Source organism: Prorops nasuta, unplaced genomic scaffold (genome assembly GCF_024137725.1).
Source record: "Prorops nasuta isolate Cenicafe-Biocafe unplaced genomic scaffold, Cenicafe_Pnas_1.2 PNAS00027, whole genome shotgun sequence".
Lineage (NCBI taxonomy): Eukaryota > Metazoa > Arthropoda > Insecta > Hymenoptera > Bethylidae > Prorops > Prorops nasuta.
This window is the reverse complement of record NW_027116824.1, coordinates 3,064,355-3,082,946: the sequence shown is the minus strand read 5'-3', so window position 1 is coordinate 3,082,946 and position 18,592 is coordinate 3,064,355. Positions and strand designations below refer to the sequence as shown.

General features: G+C 35.4%; 2 protein-coding genes across 5 annotated transcripts in view; one reads left to right on the top strand and one right to left on the bottom strand.

Annotated features, from left to right (window-relative positions):
* LOC136782503 (glutamate receptor ionotropic, kainate 2-like) overlaps positions 1 to 18,592 on the top strand; it is a 72,576-nt gene that overhangs the window by 6,801 nt on the left and 47,183 nt on the right. For all 4 annotated transcript variants that reach the window (XM_066741966.1, XM_066741964.1, XM_066741963.1 and 1 more), the window contains exon 3: positions 18,336 to 18,497. In XM_066741966.1, the coding sequence (XP_066598063.1) occupies positions 18,336 to 18,497 (162 nt within the window). The remainder of the gene's footprint in view (positions 1 to 18,335; positions 18,498 to 18,592) is intronic.
* LOC136782506 (protein phosphatase 1 regulatory subunit pprA-like) lies at positions 745 to 3,594 on the bottom strand. The gene is made up of 2 exons (XM_066741976.1): positions 3,457 to 3,594; positions 745 to 2,347 (listed from the first exon to the last, which is right to left on the bottom strand). Exons 1-2 carry the CDS (start codon positions 3,481 to 3,483, stop codon positions 986 to 988), a joined length of 1,389 nt encoding a protein of 462 aa, XP_066598073.1. The 5' UTR covers positions 3,484 to 3,594; the 3' UTR covers positions 745 to 985.

Here is an 18,592-nt window from a genome sequence, read left to right as displayed (position 1 = left end):
ATACCGCTTTTCATTATCTAATATTGCGCATACGAGCGCCAATTATATGTAATAAAGTAGTTGATTAGTGATCGGTCGAATTTAATTGCGTTTAGCTTTGTAGTAATTGGTGCTGTAGACTTTTAAATCATTAGTGCACCTGCTGTGCAGCATTTCTGTCCGCAAACTGATTACCAATTTACCTCTGGATTTAAAACCAAGTAAAAAATACAACAACTCTGATTGCGCTCCATTTAAAATCGCATTACATTATTTACTGCAACGTATATCTTAAAAAGCTACTTTTTTTTCAATCCCTTAGCTATTAAAACGCTATAATCAAATCGATTCAATTTTTCAGCTCATTACCTAATTAATGTTTAACCTGATCGATGCAATTAGTGCGCGAAACTAATAAATAACTGCAGTATATGTACGGAATTGCACTCAATGATAAATTAAGATAAAATTTCAGTAATTTAGTCATTTAAAAAAAGTATCACTGTAATAAACTCGGTTTTTGTAACACAAGCAAAAATAATATAGAAAAAACGACTGTACACCTGGCACCATTCAAGATGAGAATTTCATTTAACCAAGCTTTCTTCTATAAAACATTGAGACTTCCTAGTTACCATAATATTGCTTAATTTCTGCAGAGTTGCTGACTTTTTGTCAGGTTCAAGCTTTCCTCCAAATGATTAAGTAATGTAAACCTAACAAAACTGACATAACATGGAAAATCCACATATTCATCGAAAATTTGAATAATTTTAGATTTTTACATCTGCACATAGAATTTTATTAGTAAATCTATATACAATTTTTATCATTTTCTTGCGAGTATAAATGCTAAAATAACAAGCATTATTATATAAGTATTTACAATTTTCGTTTGTCTATTTATTACATTAAAAACCCAATATATAGTACAGGTATGTCAGAGCCAATGTTACTTATACATACAGTGAGTTAAAAATTAATGCATTACATAAGATACTTAAGATTAGTCTAACAACATTATCGTCATATATTCCGGGAAAATATCACAAGTACGCTTAGTAATATTCTTTATAAGATTTTCTCGTAAATCTAAATTGAGTACAGGTGTTAATTTACTAAGAGATAAAGCCTCAAAATTTGTGAAATCATTTCTATTCAAGTTTAGATAATATAAATTATTGAAACCTGAGCTCCAATCAAGCGGCAATTGATTTATTGTATTATATGATAAGTCCAGTACTTTTAAATAATACAAACCAGTGAAGGCTCCTTCTTCCACAAAATTAATTTTATTATTTTTTAAAGATAATGTTTCTAAAAACGGCATTTTCGCAAAGGAATTATTTGTTAGTTTTGAAATCATGTTACGGTCCATAAATAATTCTGTTATATTCAAGTAATTATATAAATTTGGAACACTTTTAAACTTATTACTATTGAGATTAAGAGTCTTAAGAGACTTTAAAAATGCAAAATTATTTGAGGGTATGCTGGTCAAACGATTATTATTTAACATTAATATCACCAGCTCTGTCAAATCCTCCAATGCAAACATATCTATTCTCAGTATTTCATTATAGGAAAGAGATAAGTACTTTAATTTCGTCATGCCATTCAAGTAAATCGATCCATCAAGTTTGTGATTATTAAAACTTATGGACTTAATACTGTTATGATCTGCATTTAAATGCACCAAATGTTCCTTATAAGTCAAGTTTATATTTTGAATAAAATTCCCAGATACGTCAAGGTACTTTAAGTTTTTAAAGCTGAATCTATTAATGAATTCAATATCGTGAAAATTATTATTTGAAATGTCTAAATGACTCAGCTCCGGGCATATCATATTTATGTAAATACAGCATCCTTTGTAGTCATCACATTTGGAATCGAGCTCATTATAAAGATTTTTAATTCCATTATAATTCATTGATAAATATTTCAATTGAGGGAAGACATAAGGTTTATCCAAATTACGGAGTAATTCACATTTGTGTAAGTATTGAGAATCTACTATTAATGCTTGTAATTGAGAATGGCTGTTTATAACATGTAATATACTTGTAGAAAGTAGTCTATTGTGACTTACATTAAGGTATTTCAGATTAGGGACGTCCTTAAATGACCCTTTACTTATATTTAAAATTTGATTTTTGCTTAAGTCTACACAAGTCAGTGTAGGGCTTGATATAAAATTATCGCCGATGGTACTTATAACTGCATTACGTAAACGTAATGTCACATTTGCATCTTCGTTGGTACAGCTTGGTATATTCATTTTGAAATCATTTTCAAACTCATATCTCTCGACCGATTTCACCAGCACAATTGACAACGTTATAATTATAGATGTTATGAATCTTTTCTGTAAAAAATACATACAATATATGACGAAGAATGTTATTATTTAAGAAAAGTCTTTTTAGGTAAGTCCATGCACCATATATACTCCTACAGCAATCATCAATTCGAGCAACAAAACTCGAAATGTTTTTTTGCAAATTCTACGCATTTGATGAATTAAACTCTTAATGTTACTTTATAACTTTTAAAGTGATTGGGATTTATTGACATGTATAGACAATCTGTTAATAAGTTCTGTTAGGAAATATGTTAGGTCGTGTTAAATTGTAGAATCTGTAAGACAACTCCGGGTCACTATTTCGCAAAATTATAGGCTGTAAAAATTCTATTCGTGGATCGGAATACAATGTTTTCATGAATCGTACATATGACGCGTCATTATCGGCTTGCTACAAGTTATATAAGAGGTTCAGATATATCAATGTTACAAAAAACCCCTAAACATGGAAAGATTTGAGATACAGCAATAGAGTTAATTCGTGAAATTACACCCGATATCTGTAAATAAAATGCAATAAAAATTTCTTTGCCTATATGTATACTTGTGATAGCAATCCTGGCAAACTTTTTTATAACGATTATAATTTTCTTAGTTGCTTGCATGCACGCTTTCATTTTTTAATGTAGCAAGAGAGATATATAAATCAACAAATTTGCGCTTCATTAAAGTTACGATTCTACAGGACACATAACCCTCCATAGATGCCTATATACATATAGAAAATGTAACCTTAACCTTTAACTATATCGACGTCATATTTAATAGCGTGTAATTACAAAAATATAGGGTTTTGTCCGGTTCTGTCATACTGCCATAAAACAATGTTAAAATTATTCCTTCTTTTTATTTGTTATTCTAAACATTGTATATAATGTTTTATACCTCAAATCAAATTTTTTAATATAACAACTACCGCTGAATAGTTAAAAGTTGCAAGAATAATAATAATAAGGTAAGTAAAAAGTCAGCGATGCCATTTAAAGATCAAACGAATCAAAAAGTTTTAGCCAGCTGAGTTTGTCAAACCACAACTTGTCAGTATATATATTTCAAGGTAAAATATATTATATTTATGTAGTATATATATATATATTATACACATCACTTACAGATAAGTTTAGCAATGCAAAATCCATTTTCTTTTTAGTAACTACAAAGCTTTATTGAAATGTGTGTATTTGAAGAGCTGATATTTAAATATAATCTCTATACCTTTATGGTATGTGACATGGCACTGTAAATTGAATTCTGTCAATTACAATCGAACTGCACTCCTTTTTATATAGATATACTTACATACATATATACGATAAGATTAGGTTCGACAACGCATGCTTTGTTGTAAAAAATAATAATATCTATATTCAATATATGCGACTTTTTTATATTCTAGGATCAAATAGATAAGATAGAATAACTTGTATAGGTACTTGAATAGTATCGGTTTGATTTCAAGAAATATAAGATAAAACAATAAAATACAGTGAAAAACTTGCAATAAATTTTGGATAAACGAGAAAACCCCACCTCCTTGCTCTTTACAGAAAATAGTCATGAAGTGTCTATATACTTTAATATTGTAAAACCTCAATTCATACTGAGTAAAACACGGTTTGATATGAATGAATAAAAATTTAATTCAACAACAACAAGATATTCGTAGATGGGGAATGGAAACGTTTACTACTACAAGAAATTATGATTTTCTTTCATTAGAATGTTTTATTTAAAAGAATAAAATTGGTTTTTGACTGAGCAATATTTAAATTAAAGTAAAATCACAAAGGCTTTTCTTAAACCTAATTTCAATTTATAACCTATGCATAATTAATTTAAATCAAATAATAAATCTGTCGAATTAAAAAATTTATATTAAATACGACACACACATACAATAGATCATTTTACATAAAAATTGGAGAAACCTATTGGATTATTTCAAAATTTTATTAACTATGATAATGCATATGGTATGTGCATGGTTCTGTAGTCGAATAACAGAATTTTATATGGTGTTGTTGGGAAAATCCCCTGTATATTTCAATTGCTATTTAAGTTTATATGCATTACAAAATTACGTCCACTTTGTTGCTGACATTAACAACTGCAGGTCTCAGGGTAAAAACTTCCGTAAGATGTCGGAGAAGAAAAGTTGTATTTTGAGATAATAAAAAATCATGATAATGATTTAGCTGAGTTGCATATAATTCGCTCGGTTTAATTTGAAAGATTTTTTTAAACGTACTTCGACAAAGCTACGGTTTAATCATGTTAATATATAATTCTTTAAGAATAAATTAGTTTAAATTTATAACATGTTTAGGGCGTGCAAACTTGCTATGTATCAAAGAAGGTATAGTACCTCAACGGTATATTTACATATTTCTGTGTGTATGTGTGTGTGTGCGTTGTGTGTATTTATCGTGTAGGAGCATATATTACTGTGTGTCGATCTTTATTAAGGTGACGAAAATCGGAAGTTAATAAGTCGGCGATGAAATATCTATTCAATTAACGAACAGCGAGTAAATTAAAGTAAAAGTTTGTAAAATCGATCTGTGGAAAATGCATTAAGAGCTTATGAATGTTGAATCCGCTTCTGATGGAATTAGAAGAAAGCAGAAATTCAGGAAAATCTCCGAGGTTAATCGTCCGTATCCTCGCGATAACTCTTCCAATGATTTCTTTCTAAAGAAGAGACTTGAATCAAAAAGCGGCCACAGTGAAGTATATATATATTTCTTGTATGGTTAGACGTAGGCTCACGAGGAGTATTCCAGTTTTATGTTTGGCAAAATTGATATATATCACAACATTCACTAATAAATTAAAATTGTATAGAGTTGCCTAGGGATTTAATTGTTAATGACTTATTGGCCTGAAAAGATCGATATAGGTATCCAATTTAATAGCCTTTCCTCGTTGATTTCAAGCGGCTATATATCGATCGAAAAGTTTGCGTGGTCATCTTTCCCAAGTACTTCCGTAACGAAGACTGCTAATCTTTGCCGAGGAGCAACCTACAGTCTATGGTCCAGCAAACAATCCAGTATCTTGTGTAAATATTTGTCGAGTCTCCGCTCTCGTCCATTCTGTTCTCTAATCACGCAAAGGGAATCGCCGTACTATCCAAATAGTATCAAAACTTTTGTCTCAACAAATCTCAATTGCACACCGCAAAATACTACCTAAACATTGAAGATAATTTTCGACAGAGATAAAATCTCGAACAAGTTTCGCATGCAGCCAGAAAGAATTTGCACAAGGAAAAGAGAAATGGTGGAAATTTGAATGCGATGGTTGGCCGTAGTTTTGACGAAGTCGAACGTCGTTTTCATGCACGAATAGTTGGTGGATTCCACTTTGGTTATTGAACCATCACAATGGCATTTGCCGTTTGACCGATTCACCGATTCGCCGATTCACCGATTCACCGATGGAAAAGAAGGTTGCACAGTTGGACTAAAACTTGTATACGAAGAGCGAGAGAACCGACTTGAAAAATCGATGATTTTTAGATGTAAGTGTAGTGGACTGTGCTATACATAAATTTTGCGATGAATATAGGTATAAGAAAAGAGAAAGCGAAAGCCACATACCATTTGGCCAAAGCATGCTGAACATAAGAATATATAGTTTTGCACGTAAGTACAGGTGGCTAGCAATTCAGAAGGAATTGCTGCCTCTTCGCGGCAGAAACTCGCTGAATTGCTGGCTGCGCTTGAAAACTTCGACAAGAATACGGACAAGCTAAGTTTTCCGAGCCCTCCAGCTAATATAACCGCGAAAAAGTAAAACAAGCAGCTAATTTTTGCAGGAAACTCTTATATAAAAAATAATATTACTTTAATTTTGAATAATATTCGATTTACGTTAAAATTGCATCTATCAGTATAAGCTGTTGTTCCTGCTCTCCTCACATTCGCTGCGACAAGGTACGCGATGATGACTAAAAGATGATCGCAAAATCTTACCAAAATTATTCCCTATATAACCCATTACCCTCTCGTCTGTCAGAAGGGTCTACGCGACAATGACGGATTAACCCCCTCAGGACGGTAAATCTCACACACGAATACCCTCCAACTTTTCCTTATGTACCTCAGTCACGAACTCATCTTACCAACCTCTAAAATATTACTATGTATTCTATTCGTTTTACTCGTTCAAGTTCATTCAGCACTATCCCTTTCAATTTCTTACAGCAAAGATATACATATAGCGGTATACGTATACATCTTGTGCGATAAAATTTGTAGGAAACGAAACTTGCTTAAAGGATATATGTACATATAGCTGCTACCAGCACGTATACATATAATATCGACCGATGAATATTTAATCGCGCAACGATCATATATGTATATATATATATACGAACAAATCAGGTGGCAGGATTCCAGAGGGAAACGTTGCAGGGGCAAATGATATCGGACGGGATTAAATGATAAAGTAGAAAATAGTATATAAAATTGAATAGAATTAAGAGTTGAGCCATCGCCTTAAATTTGGACGATTCGCGAATTCATCTCGGCTGCGGAAATTGGATCGACTCCGAAGTTATATTTTATGATATAGGAATAGAGCGCGCGCAGGGGCGTGTATTCGAAGCCAGCCAGACTCTATTGCAAGTGGAGCGAATTTCGAAATTCAGCACGTGTCACTTGAGTCACATAGCATTCAGTGAGCGTAGGACGTGGAGAAAGAGATAAACATGAAGCAAAATGCATTTTTCTTTCTCCCCTTTAGGTGTTTGTTATGCCGTAGTCTCTGGGCAAAGCACAGGCTGACATCTTTGTTTTTATTTTTACAAGAATCTTATCTTCTTCCATGCATATATAGGTTTCAGCCCCTTTCAGCCTCTAGTAGTTGGCACAGCAATAATATCAAGAATATAGCTGGGGAGAACTCGTAATTCAAACTTTACCGCACATTGATTCCCAGCTGCTTGAAAATACCAACTGGTAAGATTTTTCAACTTTCCAATGAGCTTTTTTAAGACGAAAAAAAGCTAGAGTAGGAAATCACAAAGTTTACGCTCGAGTTTCTTCTCATTACGACGCAAAACGAAAAAGTTTCGGTGAAATCATTTGCCGAGCTGAAAGCGAGCTTTCAAACTGCCACTCGTACATATACTATAGCTGTACTCTGTAATATAGTATACACTGTACACACACACAGGCATGTACACACATACTTATTAGTACTCGATCTTAACGTTAGAATTAAAGTTGGCATTTGCAAAAATTTAGAATTATTTCAAGACAGCTATTGACGCATAGAGTTATGAAAATGAGCAGAGCGAAGAGCAAAGTGGAATGCAGTACATGGTTGAAGGGTACGTAACAGGTTAACGGCGTTCTTCGACACGACGGAACTTGAAAGTGTAGAGGGTACGGATGCTTCGTGCCACACGGGTAAATACATTTGTCCGGGGTTATCAGAGCCCGTAATTCACTTCGCCTTGACGCGTTATCCAGCGCAGAAACCCCCTCTGGCTTCCTTCCAGACACCCCCGTCCCGTCCCCGTTCTCGTCCCCGCTCCTCACCCAACCTAGCTATGCCACATATCCCTTCCGCACCAAACTCCTCATCGTATGCCTATGACCTATACGAATAACACACGCGACGCAGTTAAAATGCAAAAGGTGAGTGCCGTTTTACAGCCTGAGTAGTCAAACATGGTATTTTCGCGTACGCTTAGCTCGGATAAACCGTTCAAGAATAAATCTTACGAAAATCACTCTTTAAGCGTTTCCCAGCATCGAAGATTGCATCTACTAAAAAATAAATAATGATACATGGGGTAACTTTATAGATGTGTATAGCAAAAATAAAACACACACACACACAATGTGGTGTTCATAAATACAGTCAAAATAAGAAACATTATTATATTATAGAGATAGTAATAATTAAAGATTTATCAGAATAATAGAGCGGCATTTTTTCTCGGTGATTTATTTGCAACGCTCCATTAGAAAAGGGAGATTTCGATTTACATGTAATACTTTTGTGAGAGAGAAAAAAGTAATAGAAATAGATAGAGCGCACATACCACGAGGATCGGCTTGGTTGGATCGATAGAGAAGCATGTAGAACAATCGTACAGGCTATTACCAAAGTTGTCATATAGGAGTACAGCCAGTTTGAGCCAATGAGAGCTGGCTCGACGCTTTTAGCAGCTCTCTTATCAGCGAGCTGCTGTCGAGGATGCGCGTTCATGTCGGTAAATGGGTGATATTTAGTTTAGCAGCACCATGACGCGTTCGCATAGTTGTTTAAAACTATGGTGATAAATTGCTATATGTATATTAACAAACGAGTCAATCGTGCATCTTAATACGGGGGTATGTATACATATATAGGCCGGTACACACACTGATAATTTTCAAATAATGGAAAGTTTCAAAAGTGCTTCATGATCGCGCCGCTAATTAAATCTTCATAATTATGTGCAAGGAGAATTACATGTAGATATAGATATAGTTTAAATATGACTTTAATCGTGAGGATTTAACAACAGTGTCTTGTTGGAATTATGCAAAATGTTAAGCCAGTCAGGTTGATTGGAGTAAAGTTGAAAGGAATGAATATATAATTATCAGTGAGTTATAAAGCACTAGCAGAGCATTTCAGTGTTATAATCTCATTGGGTATTCAGAGGGATTGTCCTTGATAAGGCCGAATAAAGTTAGCGAAGAGTAAGAGTGTAGGAGGAGCAGAACCGAGAGGTTTGCTCGGCATGGCGCTCGGCTATCGAATTCTAGGTTTAATGACAAAGCCTCGTTCCAAGCATGCAGCACCCGCATCGGTGGGGATGATGGAGTGCCGCGCCGGGGGTGTAATGAGAGCTATACACGAGGGGCGTAATGCGATTACACACGGGGCTTCAGTCAACTAGCCCTGAACCCACCGGATATCTCTGACTCTATTCCTCCGCTTGCCCAAAGATCTCGCGCGATTGCCCCATAGAAAATTGCTCGCGCGTATTAAATCATCTTTTTTCCCTCGACTACCTTCGCCACTAGCTGTCATCTCCTCGGCTCTTATCGCGGCGCGCGAGGAGCCGACGACACTACGAGCATTGTTACAACAACTGCAGCACAATCCCCTATCAACACCCGCCGCAACAATGACATATACATATACTGGAGCGCGTGCAGAGTCCATAAATCATTGCACCTATTCCACAGATTGAAATCCTATTCTTCTATACTCTGAAATTAATTCCTCCCTATATATATATGTATATATACATATCCCACCTTTTTCTTATAAATCTTATCAATTTTATAATTTCCAAATGGTCATGCAATGTCGATAAAATGCAGTTTTCAGGCTTTGGAAAATGCTGCTCGATTCAGTTATCCGTTTCTGTAATTTTCATTCAAATCCTGGTGTCTTTTTATGGCAGTCAGATACATACAAGGAAAAATTAGATTTGACCAGAGCTCGAAACTTCATTACGATACAATTTTATTACGCTGAAACTTTTTTCTGAGGCATTGATCGACCTTCCAATTTTGTCCAGGCTATTGCAATGAAACGTGTGCAGAGAGAAGGCAGAGGTATATAGAGGCAACTATGGTAAAAAATTACTTTAAAAAATTGAATACGTGGGAATCTCGTATATTCGAAGAATTAAAAATAAATTGAGATAGCATGCATGAATTTGTAGTTGTCGATTGACTTGGCTTCTTAAAAGCCTGATTGGTATTTGACGAGGGCTTTCAAGAACCAATTGGATAACGGATACTTTGCATTATCTTGTTGAACGTATTTGCAGAAAATTGGTGAAAAACAGTAAATGTATAGGTACATCGTGCTTAAGAGATAGAATTGGATGTTTGCCAGCGAGGAATGCCAGAGCGTTGACCCTTGTGCACCCCTTGTCAAAGGTTTGTGTGTTATCTCTCGCTGTACGTAGCTACTTCTTGCGCGCGCGATTCAAACCTTAATTCTCCATCTGACTTTGGTCTTTGCTCCGTTGGAAACCCTCGCCTTATTCCTCGTAGTACACCTATGTACACCCTCGCGTGTGTAACAGCTTCGCGTTACAATTCTGTTGTCGTTTCACGTGGCCGTTGCCTCCTACATTCACCTTGGAAATTACCCGTCATCACGTGCCTGGAAAACCTGCTTTTCAGTAGAATCGAACGTAGCTCAGGCTTCGCGAACCTGCCGAAGCTACTTTGAAGGCAACTCGCACACCTTCAACTATATTTCCTCGACTTAAACTAGTTTCCCAAACTCCCAGTCGTAACTGTTAGCCACAGACTTTAGCAAAGTTATTTTTCAATATTTTCACTTCAATTATTTGCAGATATATGCTAATTCGATTCAACACCTACGGACTCTATTGTTATAATATCTGAGAATTACGTTGACACTCATAAGTGATTTCCGCGTTAAATACAGGTTACTATATAGATATATACATATAGTGTTATGCAAAAATTGATAATTATAGATGTATGAAAACCCCAAACACAGATGGAGTATGGAGCTGCTATTGCGAAATCTGGAATTTAATTGGTTACATAGCTTGGAATATTTCTCTCGTAAACCGTACACGTTCGTATAGCATTTTAGCGATTAGATACGTTCCATTTAATACGGTGGTATAATCGAAAACCCAGCTAACCTAAGCCATTCCAACTTCGCTAATGTGCCGACTGATACTATTAACCAAGGAAATTTCACTGTCTAGAACCTGTCGGCTACGAGGCTTGTCTAAATACGGGGACAGTTCCACACATAAATACCTACCGAGGTACAATCATTAGCAAGTAGTTGTCTTTAATGTCGTTCGAGAGAAAACCATTCAGAAGACGCAACTTTGCAGCCATAGGCTCTAGCTCTTCCTTCTATTCAGATCTAACTGACGCATTAATCATAGATTTACTCCACTGCTATCGTCATGATAGTCCAAGTAAATTTGCGCTTCTCTCTCTCTCTCTCTCTCTCTATATATATATATATATACTATATATATACGCCTATAAAATTATTTTAAATATCTCATATATATTTGCACACACAAACAACGATTATTACCTCGCAGGATTTTATCAATATTTTAATTCAAGTTGCAAAATGTTAACTGCGTCACCATGCAGCGTTACATCAAACATGTTTCGTATTTCCTTCCATTTGTGGCATCTATTGTTCCGTTTACTAAATAATAACATTTATCGTGTGTATATTTGCCTTTCATTATAGGTATATACCTGATCGAATGTATTTTACAGAAAATCGCGATAATAAAATGATAATTATACTGCAATTTTTAAATCAACTATACATTAAAAATATTCCAAGATAAATTTCGTGTTTTTCCAATGAATCATAATGATATAAGAATAAATGTAACTACCCTAAATTAGCAAGTACCATATATTATCCTATCCAATAGTTTATAACGATACGCTTCTTCCATATTACCAATTAACAAAGATCTGTTTTCACTCTTTGCATTTTCGACGGTTTAACAGATAAAAAAGGATAGCTCCATTCTCTAAATCAACGTACCACAGGTAAGCTTAAGCGAATAATTTCGTCTATAATCTCGATTTCCGTTTCGAGATCCAATAATATTATTACTACGAAAGCAATTACTTCCCGGGGCTTACACTTGCATCAAATTATTCACATTGATTCAAATATTCAATGGAAATTATAACAGTTGAAAATTTAGCTGGCTCTCTCGGTTTGCTTTTTGGTACATCTCTGCTGGAAAGGCTAAAAATGTTTAAATAACATTCGCGAATGAGATAGCGAAGCTCTTCCGGCAAATAGTTTAAGCTTCGCATAATTTGCCAGTCTTAAATTTGAGCGAATCCATTAGTATTATGCGAGTATATGTCTAATGTATATTTGTATAGGTGTAAACTGGATGCAATCCCGACGCATTATCACGAGTGCCACAGGCCTCGTCCCGTGACCCAAGGGTGCAATGACATTATTACGCTTATAGCCTAGGTAGATAGTTGCCTCATATACTGGTGCAAATGCGCGTATTCCAGTTTACTTAGGAAACCTGGATGGTCACGTTAATCCAACTTCGGGCCTCGTTGCATTATTCAAAGGTACATTCGTCCCAATGGTTTGCAGGTGCATTGCAAGCAGAGCGGGATGCGATGCGATGCGATGCGATGCGATGCAATGTTAGTTCGCAGGTGCGCCGCGCGACCATAATGCACCCATCCGTTCAACGCTCTTTAGACGATCAACCAGCACCACCGAGACTTGGAAAATGATGTCAATAAAGCTCGACTAGACGACGCTCTTCGGCTCACCGAAGAACCGAGGGAGACCCTCCGACACGAAGACTGTGCGCGCGGTACAGAGCCCCGGAGGTGCGGAGGTGATCGATGGAAATTTTCCACCCGGGGAGATTCCACGCGCCGCGCCGGTAACAAGACAATATAGACCAAATGAGATGCGTCTCCGTTTGTAAATTGACCAAAGAAAATATTTATTAACATTCATGAAAGTCTGATTTGCTGGTAAGCTTCTTGCTTAAGGAAAGGAGATTTTCTCAATGCTACGTTGAATTTTTCACTACGAATATCGAGCTTTACCACTCTGTGCGTCTTTCCAAATATGATAAATAATTCACATTTCTTCCTATTCTATTTATTCAATTTTTCCTACCACTCTCAATCAGCACCTTAATTACGATTTTATATAAATCTACAGTTTTCATGCAGTTATATACATATAATATAAACGTTTATACTAATTTTATTCTAAATTCTTATAGGCAATAATAGAGCCATTTAGTTAATTATACATCTTAGGCCTCGAAATTTATTTCGAGGGGAAATATCATTTCCCTCTTTATTATGTAAAATTATTACAATAGAATGATGATACGTATATGCGCGCGCGCGCGCCTCGAATATACACTGAAAAACCTTTCTCTTTTTGTCGGTGAAATAAATTATAAGTAGCCCTAAACTTTTAATTGATTATGGATTCTCTCCTAACTTTTCATTTTCTTCAAACTACAGTGCTTGAAAATTCTCCAAAAATTTTAACCAAGTTTCAACGAATATAAAGCAGATTTGATCTAATTACGTGTTATGTTAAGGTCATCTTATAAGGATTAAAATTGAACAAGTTTTTGTGCTCGAATCTTCGATTGCATATTACATTTTATAATTCATACAATTTTAAAATAGCACCAAGGAATGGAATTTCCTGAATTTTTATTTAGTATTCATGAGAGTCACCATCGGAACAGCGACGCGTTCTCAGGGTCAAAAGGATTCTTTAAGATTAACGTTGGAATGGAAAATATATTCAATTCTGTTTTTTCTTATCAATCAAGCTATATATTATTCCACTTATGAAATAAAGACACTTGTTCGATCGAGGAGCTCTGGAGTAAAACTGAATATAAGTATACATTTCTTTGAAAGTATATGTATGTTCTAGTTATAGTGCGAATATATCGCGCGGTTACAACGTTATTATTAAATTTTATTTGTTCGGTTGTGTGTTAAAAAAGACCGCTCGATCTATACAATAATGTATACACTTTAACAAAAATTAAGCAATAATATATCCGCCACTGATCTTGCATGATTTTCATAAAAATGGATTTATTCGTGGCGGTTTTGCTGGAAAGCTCTTCAATGATTGAAATCCGTTTTCATTTTATGATATGCTTTTATAATATGCTTTTTTTATTTTATTGTTATTCATTGGCTACTGCGGAAGCTGGAGAAAGTCGAGAACAGAACAAATAATGCTGTTAATAGCATAACTTGCTGATGAAAATTTCGCATACACGTGCTTTATCTGCACGTGACAGAGTGGCCGTTGCTTGAAACGCATTTCGTTAAACCTCGCAACAGCACGACTGCTGCCTCGTTAATGAGTTTAATTTGGAGGTATTTAGGCTCGAGAGAGCCGATTGGACTAGTCCGAATTTTCATTCCATCGGCTTCAAATTTCTCTGCATTCTCAATTTGAAGCAGCGAACCACTAACAGATTACATTGGCTTAATCATTCGTTAGTGTTTCATAAAACTAGATACATGCAGCTTCTCTAATTACACAATGCACAAATTCCAAGCTACACCCGTTAGCAGTTTTGTGGACTCCGTATTTCACCTTCATTAATTTCAACATGTAATTTAAGCATGAAAATGAAATAATTACGCTGGAATCGAAAATTTACGATCGTTCAAAGGAAGATAGAGTCTATCTCGATAGTTATATTTGCCTTTCTGCTTCAATGCTGAAAATCTCTACCAAAATCAAATGTCAGACTGATAAACTCAGCTTTCTATATACATATATGCTAATAGAATCTCTCTTTAATGCTGGGAAATTGGTTAAATGAATACAATGTATGATCCAGTCATATCTTGCAAACTAGCTATATTGATTTTATTCGATAACCGTGCTTCGAAATAGGAAATCCGTCCTAGAAACCGTTTGGCACTAACTCACACCACTACGGTTTCGATCAGATCGAATTAGGGTTATGCAATTCGTGCGAAAGCGATTCTGACGTAATGGGCACGGTACGCGACACTATCAGCTGACCGTTTTCTATAGATTCCTCCAAGTTTTAAATGACGCTTATTTAATAATAAACGAGCTGCACCGATATGCTTTGTAATCGCGAGAAAAGTGAGTGGTACTTGGCGGCGACCCCTGATATGCAATTTATTAATAAAGGATCGATAAGAAAAAAATAAAGCAGCTCTTTACTAACTATTTCCTATTTTAAACTTCACCATGAACCCACAGACATTTTAACCGTCCGTATAATCTTAAGATCGAACGAGAAAGTTGGACGAAAAAAGTTTTACTTCACTTTCAGGAATTGCTCCTTTTCTATAGAACTTGCTTCTCGTGTTCTTATATACGCCCATTGTACGTAGTTTTGTACCCTCCTTGTACTTTTACAGTCTTATAAAATACTCTAATCGGACTGAGTGTTTCCAGTCATAAATTAACAATTTGACGCTATATATATATATATATATATATATATATTGCGAGAAAGAAGTAATTAGTCTTTCAAGATTAAGTAAATTAGCGAGAAACAATGCTATACTGAAGATATGTCAGCAGCTCATTGTGTACTTGTACACACTACGCTACAACTTTGGTACACAGAGAGTCAAATGGTTCTTCGCGAGTATATTTTATGGTCAACTTGAAAAATGGACTGTTCATCGTCTTCCAACAGAAACTAAACTAAGTTACAACTCTTCTTGTCTCTTAAATAGAAATATGTACTATAATTCAGGAATAATTGCTGGTTAACGCGAGTGCCCCTACTTCCATTATGATTTATTATAGCGGTATACTCTTGCCAACACATTTCAACTGCAAAAGTGACTTTGCCATAAAATGTCTGACACACTTCAAGTTTGAAAAGCATGACAATTCGTCAATTCCATTCCGAGTGGAAACGAGTGTTCTAGCCACAAAGTTTTGGCAATTCTATGTAAGATCTAAGGGGAGTTTTAAATTCACTTTACTGCTTTATAGCTCCACATGGTCAACTTTTATCTATATACGTATACCTGATAAAGCAATCACATCGAGTCAGAAAAAGGAGCATCCACGCTTATTAGCCAGCGAGCCGATGACAATTGGAACGCGGAGATAATGAGGAAATAAATTAACAATAAACAATTCATCCACATGTCACTTAAACATGCAATTATTTACAATACAAGGGGGATTTATAATAAAAATCATTTTTGCTTCGGTTACACAGGTATATGTATAACTGTAGAATAACACGCGCGTTAGTTCTGCATTAATAAAGCAAATTTTACATTTCAATGAATAAATATTTCGTAATTTTTGCATTCGTTTGCATATAATATAAATACGCTTATTGTTTACACAATACCTTTGGAGTTTAGTGTAATCTGTGGTAGCAGAGCAAGTGTCGTAGATGTAATATGCATATTTATATAGTCGTAGAAAGTATAATCGTAATTAAAATTATTTTACGAGTAAATAAGCTGAATGAATACAGCGGTTGGTAGTAATTTTAGTCCTAGTCGCGCGTTTCTCTGACAATGTGAACAGCGCGCTAACTTTGTGCAATCGTTAATGACCATCGCAGAGGAAGAAAGTTAGTAGTTGGTTCCTGGGGCTAAGTTGGTACGTATGGAAAGGTATAGACTCTTCCCTCGGTACTTGCCGATAACCTAACCCTTATCCCTTCAACACCCCGTCGCTGGAAAATCTAATTGGCAGGCTCGAGCACAGTTTCGTTTCGTTCTATTAACTTTTCTCATTGAATTACGATTATTCGGATGCGGCAGCCGGAAGATCTACCCAAATTTCTTCCTCTTCTCTATCTCATAATTTTCTCTTTCATTTATTTCTCTAACTACGACTCATCTTATGTTTAACGTTCACTTACAACTTTGTCAAAGTAATTGAACGAAAGAAGCGAGAGACGCGAATTCGCGCGTGCGAAGAAAATAAATCACACGAATCGCTTGTAAAACAATTTCTTCAAGTTCTGGTTCATTAGAAAAAATAAATACTGCGTAAAGAGCTAAGAAGCACTGACGAGCTGAAAGGAAGGTCTTAACGGCGGGAAAAAGGAGAAAATGGAAACTACGCAGCAAGAGAGGACAATGCGTAATACTCGATTGAACAGTCCGTTTATAAATTTAATAGGCAGCTAACATAGCCGTTTTATCTTTGTAGTTTTTGATCAATCGATTGGGTTATTCGTCTATATAATAGCAGCGAGAGGACGATATATAATGTTCATAAAAGTGGGAGATGAAAACAGTGGAGAAATTGTGTAGCTTGTTAGATGTTGGGACTCTGTCATGGAAGAAATGCTTGAAAAAAAGGGTTCGGTCTTTTGGAAGAATGGTGATCTGGGATAAATGGCTGAGATAAAGATTCCCAAGGCCTATACCTAACACACTGTGCTTGATGCTTGAATTCTTTATCTAAAATAACCGAAGCAAGCCTTGAGTATTACGCTTAAGCAGTAAGAGAGACTATACATTGTATAAGTAAAATCTCTTACTGTTTTCTTTGTACCCATAAGGCTTTTCATCAAAAATGTCCATTCACTTCTCTAGATGGTAATCTGCATATGGCCTTAATCTTAAATGTCCCATACTCTTACCTCTTTTAGCATTTTGCCGTCGGCTATCGGTCACAGCCTCGTCCTTGTTACTAGCTCAGTACCACAGATCAATCTCAATGTCCTACCTAACCTTCTGTTTAAGCAAATAACTTCTGGCATGTTAGGATGAAAACATGTATATTAAATGAAGTGCTTTAACCTATAAATCTACTTCTTTTTCACAACCTATCGTCGCGTTCACTGAGTGTGTGTCAGAGAGAGAGAGAGAGAGAGAGAGAGAGAGAGGTGAGAGAAGGTACACAATATTAAAGAACAAACATACGTATTAATTATTTTTAACTTTCTGACAAACAACATTTATCATTTGCTGTCTCATTTTTTAACCCATATGTTTACAAGAGCATTGTAAAGAAATACTCTCCATTTCCGAGGGCGCAACACAGTTTGACAATCCTTGACATCGTTTACTTTTGGCTTAAATGAATTCGAGGGCATCGATCAGGAATTAATAAAGGAATCTCCTTTACCTATCAAGGGAGTAAAGAGGGAAGCTGAAAGAGACTGTCGTTGTGCGTAGGACAATTTAAAATGCAAATCTAAATGAATTCGCGATAAATAATCAAAGTTCTTTTTTCATTGAAAACATCGGTGAAGAATAAAAATAATTCCTTAAAAGTACCCTGGTTCCGCGCACCATGTCTATTAAAGAGAAAAACTTAAATGCAATAAGCTTAGGTATACAACTTAAACTCAATAATCATATGAACTTTCACATTCGTAAATAAATGATCTCAGCAAACATATGGCTGCACTGGGTTAAACTAGGCTAAGTAGTTTAACTAAACTTACTTGAACTGATGCCATCGTCGTTTAATATGCCTGCAGGTGCCATATTCACTCATGACCAAAAGGATAGCAGTACGGAGTTGGCCTTCAAGTACGCCGTATACAAGATCAACAAAGACAAGGTCATTTTGCCAAAGACAACCCTCGAGTACGATATTCAATACGTACCCAAAGATGATTCTTTCCACGCGTCGAAGAAGGGTAAGCTTAAATTCATTTCTATTGTCACCTTAACTTGAAACATTTGTAAGCATTAAATAAAAGTATATTATTTTCGAATATCTGCATAAATTTCC

Coding starts and splice junctions, on each gene's coding strand:
- LOC136782506 (XM_066741976.1), bottom strand. CDS start 3,483: ATGGATTTTGCATTGCTAAACTTATCT. Junction 2,348..3,456: donor TTGCATTGCTAAACTTATCT/GTAAGTGATGTG, acceptor TATTTTTTACAG/AAAAGATTCATAACATCTAT.